The 15,199-nt window shown below is 37.9% G+C and overlaps 1 protein-coding gene across 1 annotated transcript; it reads right to left on the reverse strand.

The window, feature by feature from the left end:
- Positions 1–1,276: 1,276 nt before the first annotated feature.
- Positions 1,277–13,251, reverse strand: si:ch211-153b23.3 (uncharacterized). Its single transcript, XM_055643767.1, has 10 exons — positions 11,232–13,251; positions 7,952–9,415; positions 6,423–6,515; positions 6,198–6,302; positions 5,981–6,099; positions 4,810–5,004; positions 4,519–4,681; positions 3,946–4,111; positions 3,753–3,847; positions 1,277–3,298 (listed from the first exon to the last, which is right to left on the reverse strand). Exons 1-10 carry the CDS (start codon positions 11,386–11,388, stop codon positions 3,213–3,215), a joined length of 2,643 nt encoding a protein of 880 aa, XP_055499742.1. The 5' UTR covers positions 11,389–13,251; the 3' UTR covers positions 1,277–3,212.
- Between the last annotated feature and the right edge of the window lie 1,948 nt (positions 13,252–15,199).

Here is a 15,199-nt window from a genome sequence, read left to right on the forward strand (position 1 = left end):
CACTTTGCCAGCTGTTAAAGATCATGCTGCAGTTTTTGATAACCATCTTCATTATGCACGACACTACCTATTTTAGTGCCGTCTGCAGCTTACTAACCATCCCTGTACATTCACATCCAAATCGTTAATATAGATGACTTACAGCAATGGGCCAAGTACTAATCCATGAGGCACACCACTGGTTCCAGGCCTTCAGTTCAATAAACAATCTTTGACTATCACTGTATGCTCTAAAGGCTACTCTGAAGCCAATTCTGTGTCAAGTTAGCAAGCTCTTGCTCTAATCATGCAATTTAACCTTCGAGAGCAGCCTACCACGTGGATCAAAGATCTTGCTGAAATCTATATAGATTGTGTCTACAACCTTGCCCTCATGAACCTTCTTGGTTTCCAGAATGACAACTTGGGCAACATGAACAAGGTGGGCTGAAGTATTTGTTTCTATGCTGTATTGCGCTATGACCTTATAATGTTTGATCTTCTTGTCTGTTGAGAGGTGTCCTCTTTGTAAATATTTAATTCTACAGGGTCACAGTCCTACACTCAGAATGTTGAAGTGAACAATGCAGAGTCCAGGATATTAAACTTAAAGCCCTGGACATTCAAGACAGCTCTGTGGGTTTGATAGCCGCACAGAAGCATGGTCGCTGCAATTACCTGCTAATTTCTCATCTTTTTAGTTCTGTCAGCACTAATCCTTTGACTTTATTACGTTCTGTTAAATAAGTTGGCAATGTTGTAGATTTTACACAACATAAATCATTCCTCTGTGCCTATTCTGTCCTCTGTGCTAATCTGTGCCAGTTCAGTGCTAATTAACCAAAATGTTGCCTTGTAAACCTCACCTCTGCTTTGTGGTCATTTGTTTCAGGGTGATTTTGCTTTTGTTCTACAAAAACATCATCATGGCAAATAAATCTGTCAACAGTTCCCATGACCTTAATTTTATGGCTCTCTATCCACTGACGTCTTGTCATTAACTATCTTCTACAGTGCTCCATACCCTTTGTTATATCAGTGTATTCATGACTTCTTAACATTATACAATAGGAGTTCAAAAATAATAATAGAAAATGTTTTCACTCATGACCTCTCGGGCTTAATCTTTAAAAGCCAGTGTGAGTCCACCAGGGAAGTAGTACATTAAAATGTAGGACTAACATGTTTCACAACGGTGTCTTTAGATCTAGTTTGTATTCAGTTAATAAGTAAGAAGTTAATATGTAAGTAATTAATGAGGAAGGAAAAATTAATTGCTGACGTGGTATTATTGACTTTGTATTCTTTATTGACATAATATGAACATTTACACAGTGGAAAATATTTACAATTCTTCCATAAAAGATTGATTTTCTACATTGTTCAATCTTCATCTTATGAACTACATTTTCCAGCAAAGTTCATGTTATTTGGCACTCAAGCGTGTTGACGTAGTCAGAAATTTGCTGAGAAATTCATCCTGGTCAATAGAGTAAGGTATCGCCATCCAACTCTGCTCCTTTTTCAAATTTCAACTCCAGTGAAGTCAAAAGAACCAAATCTGAGTGCACAACTAGGTTGGAGTATTTCCAGACAATTGTGTCCATTACAATAAAGGCACATGAGAACAACTAATAAATATGAGGCAATGGTTAATGAAAGTTGTACCTCCAGTTACCAATTCTTTCAAAGTTCTTCAAAATAAAACACAAAATGTTTTAATCTTATGTTAAATAGCCATAATTTAAATAATTTAAAATACAGTATCATTTCTATATATACAGAATCACTGATTCTTGCTGCACAGCAGGCAATGTATATATTGACACTTGGAAAGTGCCATACAATTAGTCCCAGTCTTGCCCCTTTAGATTTCTACTATTCAGTTATATATCCAATACCCTCCTGAACGTTACTATTGAATCTGCTCTGCTTCAAACACATTTACCACAAAATCCTGATGATAAAGCATTACAATAAAAAAGATCAGATAAAAATATGATGTTCTAGGATTAAGACTATTAGCATTATGTGTGTCCTCATAAAAGTCCTTATGATATAGGGGAATATTTGACCCATTGAGTCTACGCTGCCTCACAGAGCAACATTTCAATACCATTTCCTTGCAAACTATTCTCTTTCATATGTCTGCTAACCTCCACTAATTTTCCTGCCACACCTACATTAGAGATGCCTTTTCCTTATGACTTTGCTATTTACTTTACAGATTTTTTTTGTTTTCTATTAAAATTTGTGTTAACAAAATAGTTTTATCACCAAACCAGAAGAAAAAAATGATTGCATTATTGATTATGATTAATTTATAAATAAATACATTTGTCACAAGGAATATGACTGGAAGGATAAAATAGAGGTAGATTTTCATATGCTGCTAGAGTCATGGAGCCATATAATGATACAGTGTGGAAACAGGCCCTTTGGTTCAACTTGCCCACACTGACCAACATGTCCCAGCTACACTCATCCCACTTGCCATGTTTGAACCATATCCCTTCAAACCTACCCTATCCATGTACCTGTCTAACTGTGTGTTAAACGTTGGGATAGTTCAATTTTCAACTACCTCCTCTGGCAGCTTCTGGGCTCAAAAGGAGGGATTGGAATGTGGTTATTACTTGAACAGTGTTTACAGTATTTTTGCATTTTATGACAGGTTTAGACCATCAGCAGTCTTTTAATTTACTTTTGATTACATTGAGATGAAGTAATATTCATGCACATTGCAGTAAGAGCATTGCAGCTGCATCTCCTAATTAAAGATACAGTTTCAAATTGCAAATGCAAGGATCTGCAGATTTATGTTTCAGATCTTCAGTTAATGAATTCAGCACTACCCTTTATAGAAATAAGCACTTTTCTTTTTTACTTTATAATAGCAGAATGGTAGAATTATTGAAATGACATAATTTCATTAAATATTCGGTTATTAACTATTGAATGCAGTTTCAATTCAGAATTTTGTATCCTTTTCTTATAAAGTGCTTTTTTTACATGGCAAACTAATACCTGATAAAGTACAACAAAACATTGTTTCCTGTGTACTCTATGCTGAAAGGATCCCACAATAGGTTATTGCATGGCACATCTGTCAAATAAATAACAAATCAATCTAATATGTAATGGACATTATTTCCATTCTGTAACCAAATTTCGGTAATTTCCGTATCTTGATTTGGTGTCTCCTGAAAATTTCTGTTGGTTGAAATTTGCCATTAATCAACTTTGTTCTTCACTTGCTCAAAAATCTGCAGGACCTTTGCAGCTGGGACACATCCTTCTCTTAAAATAGTGATTCCGTCTGAAAAATATTTTTTAAATTCTGTTAGAAACCAACAGCAGAAACCCATTATGGTTGTAGTGGAAATTAACTTCGGAAAGCACTGATAACATTGAATTACAGAAGATCTCATTAAAGTCAGTCTCTCCAAAAGCAAATAAACATAATTCTCAGCTGGAACTCAGCTGTTGAAATGAAGTCAAGTTGCATTTGCACTTCTCTGTGAAATTCACAGCTGCCAACATGATTTGCACTGCATGTTAATAGGACATCAATTGATCTGATAAAATATCTGACTTTGCCAGCCAAGTCAATGGAAATCACATCTTAACTACTATGATTATATGTTAAATATGAATACTGTGTAAGTTTACGGTATAAATTCATAAATATTAAGGTTTAAATTAATATAGAATTATTGGATAAAATCCAACATAGTCAGTAAACAAAAATGAACATTAACATGTGTAAATACCTTCATCAATCTTGATGCAGTTGACAACAGTCGAAGCAACTAATTCATTGGAACTTCCATCACATAAAACACCATTGATCTTGTGCCCAAGACGCCTGTTAATAAACGTTAATAAACATGTTAATAAACATGTTAATACAAAGATTGAGATAGATTAGTGCAATAATTGACAATTATAATATTTGGTACATACGAGATAACCATGTCGTGATGGATGCTGTCAGATGCTCCACTAGGATTTGCTGAAGTAATGGCCAGTGGTCCAGTCATATTCACTAGATGAGCTGTCACAGTGTGGTCAGGAACACGGATCATGATGCTGTCCTTCGTGCCAACACGATCATAAGCAGCACCAACACCTTTGGTAAATGACACAATCAGATTACCATCATTCATAGGGTTAAAAGTGAGGGTAGAAAGATTTAATAGGATCCTGAGGGGTAACTTTTTCACACAAAGGGTGGTATGCATATGGAACGAGCTGCCAGAGGAGGTAGTTGAGGAGATACTATCACAACATTTAAGTAACATTTAGACAAGTACATGGATGGGACAGGTTTAGAGGGATATGGGCGAAACACAGGCACGTGGGACTAGTGTTGATGGGACATGTTGGCCGGTGTGGGCAAATTGGGCCAAAGGGCCTGTTTCCACGCTGTAAGACTGTATGACACTATTTCCATAGAATCTATTCTTGCACTCATTGTTCTGAAAAGACTTGCTGCTTAAATAAGAATCAAAACACTTTCCAAAACATAATGCTTACCTAATTTCTTCAGCCACTCTCCTTTCTTTACAACACAACTGATGCCGCCAGGGTAGACCTGGTTCATGAACTCCCAGAGCAATGGGCTGAATGGAGGTCGCACTGCAGCAAGCTGTTCCAGACTGGAGATACAAATGCAGATTGGCTTCTCTGCAGGACGCTCCTATAGCACAGAGAGCAATACCACATTAGGAAGCTGACAAAGGTGCTTTGTGACAGTTAGTATATCACTGACTCAGATAATGCGTTTAAAGGTACAGAGTAATGCTTTATTTATTTCCGAATCCTTACTTTTATGTTGTATATACTTTCAATGGCCTCTGGGTGCTTACAGGAAGCAGCAAGGGCATACACTGTATCAGTTGGGATTCCACACACATGGCCCGAATCCAAGATCTTTGCAATGGTTTGTAGACCACTAGTCAGACGTGAAGAGAAAGTGGGACAAGGTGAAGACTTTTCAAATTTATTTCTGTTTTTTCCTGGCTGTGGTTGAGAAATAAAAAGTGAAAGGTATTTTAGAAATACTTTGTCTAATTGACATGGTATAGCCCATTCTTTTTTTATTAGTCAAACATGACCTTCCAGGCACAAATCCATGTTGACTGTTCCTAATCAGACCCTGTTTATCCAGATGCTTATATATATTATCTCCAAGTATCCTTTCCATTAATTTGCCCACCACTGATGGCAAACTAACAGGTCTATAATTGCTAGGTTTACTCTTAGAACCCTTTTTAAACAATGGAACAACATGCGCAGTACGCCAATCCTCCGGCACTATTCCCGTTTCTAATGACATTTGAAATATTTCTGTCATAGCCCCTGCTATTTCTACACTAACTTCCCTCAATGTCCTAGGGAATATCCTGTCCGGACCTGGAGACTAATCCACTTTTATATTTCTCAAAAGTGTCAGTACTCCCTCTTCTTTGAATCTCATAGTTTCCATAGCTACTCTACTTGTTTCCCTTACCTCACATAATACAATATCCTTCTCCTTGGTGAATACCAAAGAAAATAAATTGTTCAATATCTCCCCCATCTCTTTTGGCTCTGCAGATAGCTGTCCATTCTGACTCTCTAATGGACCAATTTTATCCTTCGTTATCCTTTTGTTATTAATATAGCTGTAGAAACCCTTTGGATTTACTTTCACCTTACTTGCCAAAGCAACCTCATATCTTCTTTTAGCTTTTCTAATTTCTTTCTTAAGATTCTTTTTACATTCTTTATACTCCTCAAGCACTTCATTTACTCCATGCTGCCTATAATTATTGTAGATCTCTCTCTTTTTCCGAACCAAGTGTCCAATTTTCTGAATCAAGTGTCCAAAACAACATATGTTACCTACAATTTACACAGAAAAAGGCTCAAGTGCTTTCTTTCTAATCTAATTGTTAGGCTGCATGGTTCAACATATTGATACATGAGTAATTCTGGAAATAAATAGATATCTTACAGCATTAGCCTTGAAGATGGGACCACCAAGAGGAATTAACTGTTTCCCAAACATATGGTTAGCCAAAGAGGCAGCTGCTCCGTAAACACAGACGAGGCTGAACAAGGCCAACATCACACCTGTGTGGTAAATGGTGGAGAGAAATAAGTTTTAGTCTATACGCAGAAAAATTAGACGTGCTCTAAAAAATAAAAAGAACTTTTAAGAAGTTACTGACCTTCTAAAGGAAGAGGCAGCTTCTCCAAGGTGAAGAGTAGAAAGCAGATGATTATCACTTCCATGATCGCTGTGGTTATCAGCAGCACTATATTGATATAAGCAGCTGTGTGTGTGTGACAGAGGGAGAGAGAGAGAGAGAGTGAGAAACCATACAAACAATTTTCCATGAAGAACAAATAATGAAGTGCATGGTGAAAATGGAAATTGCCATCAAAAGACTTACCTAAGACAACAAGAAACACGTTGACTACAAGGAATGCAATGGCTCCTGCAGTGAATGCACCATCAGAATTGGTGTCAATATTCAACAACTGACCTGAAATATGTAAGTATATGTACTTATGAAACTGAAACTTAAATGTGGAGTTTACTACAAACCAATATAAAATCTACGTTAGAACATGAAATTATGGCTGGGAATTTCCTGCAGCCACAATGATAAGGGATCTTTCTTGCAAATGTTCAGCTAACGAGAACTGGCATAGCTTTTTTCTTTAAAAAGTGAAACATTTTGTGTAAAATGTTAATACATATGCAATAATATTCTCCTGCTGTTATTTTTACCAGAGTGTTAATCTATTTTAACTGTTGATAAAATAATTATAAAAAAGATATGATATAGTTGTTAAACATTCATAAAACCTCCAGAACAAAAGGTGTTAGTTGTGATAGTTTTATTGCAGAATAATAACATAAGACTTCAGCACCTTCTATCTACTCTATGAACCATGAACATATAAAGTTGGATAAAGGATCCAGCAGTAAGTGGACAAGGAATATTAACTTTCACTTAAAACTATGGTCTTCAATTCTTATTACGTAGACAGTTGACAATAGGTGCAGGAGTAGACCATTCGGCCCTTCTAGCCAACACCGCCATTCCATGGGATCATGGCTGATCATCCCCAATCAGTACCCTGTTCCTGTCTTCTCCCTATATCCCCTGATTCCGCTATCTACTAAATAAAGCTACAACCACAAGTTTAATTAAATGCAATAAACATGGATATATAGATTGAAATTATTTCACCCAAGTCTTAAACATGCTCCCATGTGTTATCCATGCTGCCAGAGTAAGCTTGTGTCTCTTGGGTTCAATTGAGTTTCAAGCCTTGATGCCAAGAAAGTAAAACTGCAGCCAGCCAGGGAGCAGCTGGCAGATCCAGAAAGATCATCCCAGATTAACCTAAAAGCCCCAGGCCGCTTATCTTTTCAAGCCTGTTCTACAAACACATCTAAAAGAATGAGGTTGTGGTGTATATGCTCACCAGGACTAAGGATGCAGATGTGAAGTGTACTTGGTTTGCCAGCTCGGCATAGCTACAAATTATCCCTATACTTATTGTTGAGTCTAGGAGCAGAGTGGGACATCTTGAAGTGCAAGCATCCGACCTTCAAAACTTTTCTGACTAACCCCTTGCGAGGCATAGACATTGAAGTCCAAAGAATGCTAACTCACACAATGCTTTAGCCAGCAGCTCCTTGCAGAACCATTAGCTGTATTTATAAATGACACTGCCTGTATTATATTTTTCTTTATAAACTGGAAGCAGAGTGCAGAAATAAATAATAAATAAACCTATTACATTGTGGTTGTTGTCATCATGAGTGGATATGTTTCTCAATGAAAGGGATGATACATGCCTAGAAATTAATTCTCCTGACTGCCAATTATTTTAAAGTAAATAAATATGTTAGACGTCAACTTTCAAGGATTTCATGCGCATGGTAACATTGCATTGACTAAAGTACCTGCAAATCTAAGCCAGGCCCAGGTTGCCCAGATAGCTGCATAGCAAAATGGTAGCACGGAGCCAAAACGCCTTCCTCCTCGAACTTGAATCCTGGATACGTAGATTTGGATGAGAGCTCCAGGGATCAGCACCCAGGGAATAGTGAGATGAGCTTGGAGCTGGTCCATATTTGCACCCTGAATGGCAGCCAGAGCTGCTAGCCCATTGCAGATGTAGAACAGGGCATCTGGAAGCTGTACATCAGTAGAGGATGGGAGCTCGTCGGCTTTGGTGAACAATTTTTTCATGGCAAATAGAACATTTTGAAATGTTTTTGTGGAGAGGACCTGGGTTCCAATAGGAATCAACGCCTTTTCTGCTATGGAGTTGATCAGACTCGCAAACGTTATGTAAAGGGACAAGGCCGTGAACATTGAGCAAATCGCACCAAAAAATCTATAGTATGGAACATTGTCGATCTGAGGAATGGTGGAGATGGTGAGTAGAATGAAGAAGCCATTGTGGATTATTTCAAGTTTGCTTCTATTCAGAGACATCAGACATAAAATCAAAGCGGTGGCCAAAAAAAACCAATCGCCAGTCATTCTGACTCTTACGATATTTAATATATCACCATTGCTCAGAACTGAGAGAATGAACTCCTCCCAGGACTTCACAAGCCAGAACATACTATGTACACCAAACTTTGTGGCAAAGTAGACATCAGTACGTAAGTAGCTATAATAGCTTCCATAAAGCTGTGCAATAGAATTGATACTGACCCACACTGCTCCCACATAAAATGTTCTCATGTACCCAAAGCAGTAAAAGGCAAAGACAAAGGGAGAAATTACGCTGCATAGGTTACCAAGAGCCATTGGCTCTGCATATTTAGTATTCTTCTTCTTCTCCTCACCAAGGCTCTTGGAAGAAGAATTGTCATTTGTCCCTAGAAGCAGAACATTAACTAATGCATTGCCAAACCCAGGAAGGACGTATCTCTGCGTGACTCCCTTTAAAAGTAAGGCAGTGGCTCCGTAAAGCCCAAAGACAACTATCACTAATTCAAAGATTCCGGATACTATTAAAGCCCATTGGCTAAAGAGGCCGATGGCCTCAAAAATTAATGTTATTGTAATGGCCCCGAACACAAAAGGCATGATATAATTAGTTGTGGCAGAACAAAAGGACAATATAAATGCCACACTGATGTATGCTACAAGCCCAGCAACAGCTGACTCACTGATTTGGGGCATGGCCACATTTAGATTACTAATTGGCAAGCTGCTGTTTATTGGATATAGGGTGGTGGCTGTCTCATTCAGAGGGGAATTGGCTCCCAAAATAATCCGAGTTGCTCCAAAGCTGCTCCACAGAGCTGAGAATGCTATAAAGGCTGTGCCTCCAAGATGGTCATACTTTCTGAAGGCCATTAAACCAGCAAAAAGTTGTGTCACTCCGCCAATCAGAATAAGGTGAACTCCTATAAAACATAAAAATAAAATATTTAAATACCATTGATTCCTTTGAAAGGTCTCTTAATTTCAAACCTATCATCTTAAAGAGTGCCATGAAAAGTTAACACATTCAAAAGACATTCCTTAAAAAGGGATCTCAGCATCAGAATTATTTAAGAACAATCTTTGAAAATCTCCTATTTATTAATTTAAAATGGTGGGCTTCTTAGAAGTTCCTTTCACACTGTTACAAAATTATAGCTTTAATACTTGGCAGGCAGATCGAAACGGGAGTGAAGGACGATGCATAGAGAATGCAAGCTCTCGATGCTGGGATTTGACATTGCATGGTGTATCAATTGTTAGGCATTTGAGAGGCGTGCAATATAATTTGTTTTGGGTCAGATTAACATCAAGGGAACTTTGAAGTAAGATGGATGCTGCACAAGAATTATAGACAATTCAGAATCAAAGTGGCACAAGACTGCTTACTGCAGAATATTTCAATGTCTGTTTCAGCAGCAAACAGGGCTAACAGCATTAGTGTTATTATGAAGTGAAAGCAGACCTGCACTCATGCCCAGCTGCAGTAAAATATTACTACATCTTAATATCGGTGTCAAGATTCTAAAGGGATTGTCGGAATGATAGATAGCCCCTTAGCAAAGCAATAATGATGTTCCATAAACATTGATTAATTTGACTTTCTTCGATGTTGCTTCATAACATATTCTCTATGTTGTACTAAAGGATATGGGTATAGATAACAGGAGCACATTCCTGGGTGGGTTCTCCTGATTATTATGCATGGCGTCAACAAAGGAACTGTGGGACCGCTACATAATCAAAAGACATATTCACATTTTTTGGGGCTATTTTAACTGTTCCTCCAATGTTACTCCAATGAGTTAGATATAGCTCTTAACTCCTAGGGCTAACGGAAACAAGGGATATGGGGAGAAAGCTGATTTAGGATGATCAGCCCTGAACATATTGATTGGTGGTTCTGGTCAAAGGGCCGAATAGCCTACTCCTGCACCTATTTTCTATGTTTCTACATTTACAATCAAGAGAATGCCTGCAGAATTATGTCTCCATTCAATCAACTGGAAGCATCGTCAGAGCAGCAGAAGAGATAATTTAGCTCTAGAAATATTGTTTGTTGCAAATGGTGCTCCAATCTTGTCTCCTCAACTCTGAGATTAACATTTGATTAATATTTTCAAAATTCCCTTTGGTATTAAACAAATATGCAATAGAATAAATTGACAAATACTTGTTTGGATTGTAAAACAAATAGCATTCCATTTCAGGGAAATTAAATCCTCTCAATTCAAACCATTTTTATTCATGTAAGGGATGTGGATGTCATTGGCAAGACTTGCATTCATTGCATATTTATAATTGCCATTGAGTTGGTGGTTGGTTCCCACCTCCTTGAATTTTTAAACTCCCAATTTTTCTCCCCAAACTGGAAAAGGTTTTTGACCAGGTGTTTCATGACCTAGATACATTGACAGGAGGCTTTGTTAACTTGGATCTGAATCTGTAGGTGGTGGATTTTTATAAGTATCTGCTATCCTTGCTCTTTGAGGTTGCAGAGTTCATGGGTTTGGGAGATGCTGTTACTACATCCTCAGGGTGTAGCTGCAGTGCATTTTGTAGATGGGACAGTCGGGAGTGTTCTCTCCCCGACAGCCATTGAATTCAGTTGTTACTTGAACAACATCACAACAAAATATTTCAAGATTGTTAATATAAAACAAAATTGTTTCCTCTGGTCTATTTTATTGCTATCGTTTTCAGTCACCAGTTACAACGTACTGCGGTACTATTACTAACCTGCCAAAATGTTTTCAGTTCCATTAGCCAGAATATTTGTATTCACTTGTGCAAAATTCTGCAGAGCTACAAGGAAGGCACTGATCACGTTGGCCAGAAGCCCAAGGACTCCTGGCTCGCTGTAAAAGACAGCAGCAAAACCTTCTGGACTGGACATTTTGTTTTATATCTAAAATAAATGAGCAAAGAAATATTATGATTTAGTAAAATGCACAGGCCATCGTCTTTAAGTCTAACATGAATCAATTTACAAATGGACGTCATTAAGAACATGACATCTCTCATTATCCAAAAATAAATCAAACGTTACAAGTATTTCAGTTCAGAAAAATAAAATAATAATATTAATTGAAGTGAAGTGTAGGAACATAGATATGATCCCAAACAAAGTATTAGCATTTTTTAAAGTTTAAAGGTGTTGTTTTTACAAATGTGATTGTGCCCCTTAATATGAGGCTGCTCACGAGACTTCATAAAAAATAATTAAAATTCCATTAACTTGCTTTATCAAATCTTACTTTGGCAAAATACAAACTGCAATCAATTTTGTGCACATTTTCACAGCACCACTAAATTTTCTATCCCTTTGTCTTTTTCTCTGTATCCCAATCCATCCTTTCTTTTCTGTCTTCTCCCATTTTTGTCCACCATTCTCGTCACCATTAATATTTTTCCTCAGCTTCTTTTTTCCCCTCCTTGTCTCCCTCTAATTTTTTTTTATGCCCCAGTAAATACATTTGGTTGGTAATCCCATGAACATTCTCATCTGCAAATGTCTCTTTGGACTTCATCAAAAGACTATTTGTTTGCTCATGAACAAACATTACCACTTCTGATCATTATTATGGATGTTACATTGACATCACACCTTTGATCAAAGTTATCCTGACTTACTGAAGCCCCTCCAGATGAATACACCTACTCAAAATGTGGTGGCAAGGTTGTGAATCTTATCACCAAATCGCACCTCGACCTCCGTTCCTTTCTCGGATATTTTCTCCTTTGAACTCTTCATCTTATTTCACTGCTCTCATTTCTCTTTTAAAATCTGGTTGCAAAGCCCCATTTCAGGTTCTGCCTGGAATTACTTCATTTCCTCACAGAGCTTCTTTTCTGAATCTAGGTAATTTCCCTCTCTTTCCCAGCTCTCCATGCTTTCATGTCCCATGATGATCTCATCCCTAACTTTTTCCTCATTATATATTGCTCAACCACCTTTAGGGATATCCCCTTGAGCTCCATGGCCTCTCCACTACTAAGAATGATCTCACTATTTCTGCCTTCACTTGGACGTACTCCATCATTTATATCACCAATCCCTTGTGTTTCTATTCTAGGAATGAGGCCCCTCTTTTGTCATTTTACTTTTGAACTTTGGATAGCCAAATATTTGATGTTCCATTTGCCACCATACTTCTCCACCTGTAACCTCCTGACCTCCATCTTTGGTTCTCCAGGAAAATCTCTCCTCTGCACTATGATAATCAATGTTCTTTTATCTTCCTTTATTCTCTCAAGGCCCAGGTTTATATGCTGCAAGTTATCCACCCTTCATTAAACACAATTGGTTACCGATTCCTCTCCCTGGAGCCTCAAAACTGTCCAGCACTCCAGACTATTCTGGGAGCAAAGGTAAGCTTCAAATCTTATTCTCTGGCAACAAACTATTTCCAAAGTGTATGGGAGCTCTTTGATCATTTTATCAATTTCCATTCAGCACATTATGTTTCTTTCTTTTGCATATTTAACAATCTGAGCCCTTTCTTCAAACCCTTGACTGTTGTCCACATCCTTATGGAGCTTTCTGAATATATATCACCTGTGATATGTCTTTCGCAAACTTGATGCCTTTCCTATTGAACTGCTTAAGTATGAACCACATTGCAGACCCACTGCTAGCTATTATTGCAAGAAGGATCACGATCTAGAGATGCTGCCTGTCCCGCTGAGTTACTCCAGCTTTTTGTGTCTATCTTCAGTTTAAACCAGCATCTGCAGTTCCTTCCTACACATTGGAAGACATTCCTTCTTCACAGTTCTGTTTTTTTTTCCACCTTGACCTTTATTTTTCACATACTTCATGCTCCATACTTTGTTTCACCTCTCTCACTCCCTTAAAATCCTGCTGCCAAGTCCCATTTTCAGTTTCACTCTTAGTCACCTCTGTCTGTCTTTCCACCAGCTCTCTCCACTTGTTTACTGCCTTATGCTCTTTATCTTTATCTAGTATATTTGCACTTTTGGTTATGTGCGATGAAAATCAAAACCAATGCTTTTAACTCGCCACCTATCCACCCTGTTGCTGTCTCAAGCTGTGCCAAGTTAGGATATAACTTGCTAAGCTACCCATCAGAGATTTGCTATATTTACCTCTGTGGCACTGTCTATGCACCTGAACACCATTAACCGCTGACAATTTCAGACCTTCCTTTAATACCCTAACTATTGCCATTTTTTTTTGTGACTGACTTACCACTTTTGGTGTATATCAGGTGCATCTTATTTCTTTAGTTCCACATAATTCCTTAGCCATCTTATTACAGAATGGCGTTGGATTTTGGTTCATAGATAACTTAAATTTGAAACTGTAAATCACAGTTAAAATTACCACATGACCTTGTTTAGCTGGACCCAATTTCACTCAATCTTCATCACGACCACCAACACAACAGTGCTCCTCCCCCTTCCACGTTTTCCTATTTATATTCGCCACACTTTCCATTTTAGGGCATATCATCCTCAATCCCCTTCAATTCTGAATTAATGGATTAATGTTCATTTGCAACCACCATCTAACAAGCCACTTTCAACTATTCCACCACACTCGAGAATCCTTTAAATAAAACTTATTTGCTGCCTTTCCATGTTTTATCCGTTATAAATAACCTCAAAGAGTCACAGTGCAAACACAAGTTGCAATTAGTGAAAACATTTTGTTCGGGCTGTTTGGAAAAGTGATCTAATCTATGAGGTTTTCGTAGGAAATTCAACAATTGGAGAGGTTGAAATAGAAGACCGGAAAAAAAACAACACAATTGTGAATTTGGCGCCATCTAAAGGGTTTGAAGAAAATGTGCACAACATTCACTGTCAAGTTCCCCATCGCCATCCATCCCCGAAGCCACCATACCCGCGATCGCTGGAAAATAATGTGATAACTGCATTAAACACCGCAACAGCAAACAATACAACTCAAAAACTACGGTGGGAGCAGGAGATCAGAAGCAAGAGCGGGAGGGGGAAAGTGTAAGGCAGATGCAGTCTGACCGACGAGAACTCCAAGAACTCGGTAACATTTATTACGACTTTATTACAGCACCCTGCAAATAAATCTGAATGGGAAAAGTGTCACCAAATCATTGAAAGTATCTGTCTGTTGTGTCTGTGTCTGTTTCCGACGCCGATATCAGCACAAGCATTAAGTTTATTTTGTACTATCTGTAATCGATGGTATAATTAACTAATTCTTACTTTAGAGAAAGAAAACAATGCGCTCCAATACATTATTATAATTATTATTCACGAAATTATTCACAAATTAAATCGCATTGATGTGAGCCAGGCTATGTGAAGAATTTGAACTGTCATTTCCACACACTTCTGCTGGAGAGATATTAAGATATTGAAGCCAACGATATTTTACATATTTGATATCTAAACGTGTTAAACTGTAACATATTTAGAGCCCTTTAAAACGACATATTATTTACGGCAGATGTTTGAACCACTGAACTGTTTCAACGTTAATAAAGTTTATATCGAAAGCACTGTGTCTCGCTTACATGCAACGTTTCAGCACCGCCTTCCTCTTTGTCATTTATAAGTCTTCTGGATTCCGTTTTATAGCGGCCCGGGAAGAGGAAATCGATGCAACTGTGCTCCCATAATAGAACCACCCCCAGGGGCTCGAGTTAAAAATAAACCCTGACGCTTCGTGTCTCGTCACACCTTTAATTACAAATATGTAC

This window comes from Leucoraja erinacea, chromosome 12 (genome assembly GCF_028641065.1).
Source record: "Leucoraja erinacea ecotype New England chromosome 12, Leri_hhj_1, whole genome shotgun sequence".
Classification (NCBI taxonomy): Eukaryota; Metazoa; Chordata; class Chondrichthyes; order Rajiformes; family Rajidae; genus Leucoraja; species Leucoraja erinaceus.